The sequence below is a fragment of the Pteropus vampyrus genome, unplaced genomic scaffold (assembly GCF_000151845.1).
Source record: "Pteropus vampyrus isolate Shadow unplaced genomic scaffold, Pvam_2.0 Scaffold579, whole genome shotgun sequence".
Lineage (NCBI taxonomy): Eukaryota > Metazoa > Chordata > Mammalia > Chiroptera > Pteropodidae > Pteropus > Pteropus vampyrus.
The window spans coordinates 27226-29926 of record NW_011889360.1 but is presented as its reverse complement, the minus strand read 5'-3'; the positions used below and the strand labels follow the sequence as shown (position 1 = coordinate 29926).

General features: G+C 33.8%; 1 protein-coding gene across 1 annotated transcript; it reads left to right on the top strand.

The window, feature by feature from the left end:
* Nucleotides 1-941, top strand: LOC105308448 (olfactory receptor 5D16-like). The gene is given in 2 exon segments (XM_011384420.1): nt 1-766; nt 769-941. Coding segments are annotated over 2 exon segments (939 nt in total).
* The last annotated feature ends 1760 nt before the right edge of the window (nt 942-2701 follow it).

Genomic DNA, 2701 nt, shown 5'->3' with positions numbered 1-2701 from the left:
ATGGTTCTGGAAGGGAGAAATGCAACTGCTGGGGCTATATTCACCCTGTTGGGCTTCTCAGATTACTTGGAACCACAGGTTCCCCTCTTCCTGGTGTATCTAGCCATCTACAGCTTCAGTGTCGTAGGAAATCTTAGAATGATTGTGATCATCAAAATTAACCCCAAACTACACACCCCCATGTACTTTGTTCTCAGTCATCTCTCATTTGTGGATTTCTGCTATTCCTCCATCATTGCTCCCAAGATGCTGGTGAACGTACTCGTAGAAGACAGAACTATTTCATTTTCAGGTTGCATGGTGCAATTCTTTTTCTTTTGTACCTTTGTGATGACTGAATTAATTCTATTTGCTATGATGGCCTATGGCTGCTTTTTGGCCATTTGCAACCCTCTGCTCTACACAGTCGCCATGTCCCAAAGACTCTGTGCTCTGCCGGTGGTTGAATCCTATGCGTGGGGAGTACCATGTTCCTTGGTACTCACATGTTCTGCTATCAAACTATCTTTTTGGGGTTTCAATACAATCAATCATTTCTGTTATGAGTTGTCCTCCCTGATCTCCCTCTCCTGCTCTGATTCTTATATTTGCCAGTTGCTTCTTTTCACTGTTGCCACCTTTAATGAGGTAAGTACACTGCTCATCATTCTCATATCTTATTTGTTCATTGTTGAAACCACCCTGAAGATGCACTCAGCCAGTGGACACCACAAAGTCTTCTCTACCTGTGCCTCAGAGCTAACGGCCATCACCATTTTCCACGGCACATCCTCTTCCTCTACTTTGTGCCCAATTATAAAAACTCCAGGCACACAGTCAAAAAGGCGTTTGTGTTTTACACAGAGGTGATTCCCATGTTGAATCCTCTGATCTACAGTCTAAGAAATAAAGATGTCAAAGATACAGTCAACAAAGTAATGAAAACCAAATTTTTTTCATAGTGATTCATCTACTAATAAATAGTTACTTCTGTTTTTTCATAGTGATTCATCTACTGATAAATAGTTACTTCTGTTCTTTCTGATGTTTTAATGCACTGTGTATCAAGAGTCATTTAAAAAATCACTTTAGATTTTAAAAAAGAAAACACATGTTTAGAATGGAAAAAATATGAGTTTTAGGTCATCCAGAATATACTTAGCTCTGATTGTATAAACTAGAGAAGATTGATTGTCCTCACTCAGTATTTATCTACAAAAAAAATATTATATTTAGATTTAATTCATAAATAATGTGTGAAACCAAAGAAAATATATCTGACATAGTGCATATATTCAGTAAATTCTAGTTCTGTTATCTTTTCTTTCCTGGTAGTTGATAGGTTGTAGGTGTAATTAAGTAACCAAGTTTGTTTAAATAGATGATAGCAAAATATATATTCTTACTCTTATCTTTGGTAACTCTTATTGCTCCTATAGAGAATGATTGATACTAGTGTTATTTATTCAATATTTTAAAATTCACGTGCCTTGCAAATTCACTAAGAATCTATACATCTATGCAATTTATTATTAACTTCAAAAACAACACATCATCAAATTAATGGAGAAAAAGAAACCTGCAATTTAGTTCATGTCATTCTTATTTTATGTCCCCAATAATCAGTTCGAAATACGTAAAACACCAGATTTTGTGTCATTTCTTTTGTTCTTTAATTCCTATTGAAATTCAATTACTTTCCTGAATTGTACACTAGCATATTGCTTTGCAACAAAAATATATATAAATTTTATTTCCTGTGTTAATAAAGTTCTATGTAACCTTTGCCTACAATGAATTATCATTGTAATCATCGTTACTTTACTCCTATGCAATAATTAAATATATTACACAAATTGAAAAATTTTCAAAGAGGAACTGCAATGTCTTTCGAAATGCATGTCTTAATGATGTTGATAGGGATGAATTTTATATACTTTAATTTCAATTAATAAAACTATCTATGGATAAATGTTTTTATTGTTAGAATAATACAGATTTCAGCACACGTATTTGGTCATATAACGAAAAGAAGAATGGACACAGTGTGATTTTTTTTAGCATGACACACATTTAATTCAAAAACCTTAAGAGCCATTATCATTAATGATTACTTTGATAATTCCCTAAATATCGTTATATCTATTTTATTTGTTGATTTAGATGTATTTGGCAATCTTGTTTTGAAATAGATTTGTTGTGCAGTCATTGGAGAAATTCACTTTCTTAGTTTCCGATAAGTTTATAAAAAAGTTTAGGTATGAATTTTTAAGTGACAATTTCATAATGCATTATAATACATATTATAATTTCACTTAGTTGAATGTTCTTTAAATCAATATTTTCACTCCTCTGGCCTAAGGAGGTAGCAAACTAGAACGAGATTGGCTCCTAATATTACAGCACAAAAGGTTAGATATTCTGCAAATTAAAAAATTAGTGGAATCTACTGGGTAGCTGACATCACTGGGCAATCGACAGAAACAGGCATGGTGTTACCAGTAATAGCATTCCAGTGCTAGTGCAGCGGGAGAATCAAGTGAGAGGTCCTCTTTCTAGGTTACATGTACAAAGGGCAGATTCAAAGCTTAAGGTGGATTAGACATTGAAAATATCTGGCACGTCAACCACCATCCTTAATATAAGGTAATGCTAGAGAAACGTGAATTCTGCAGTGCACTGAAGAAGACATAGTAGCAACAAAAATGAAGCTCAGTTCAAG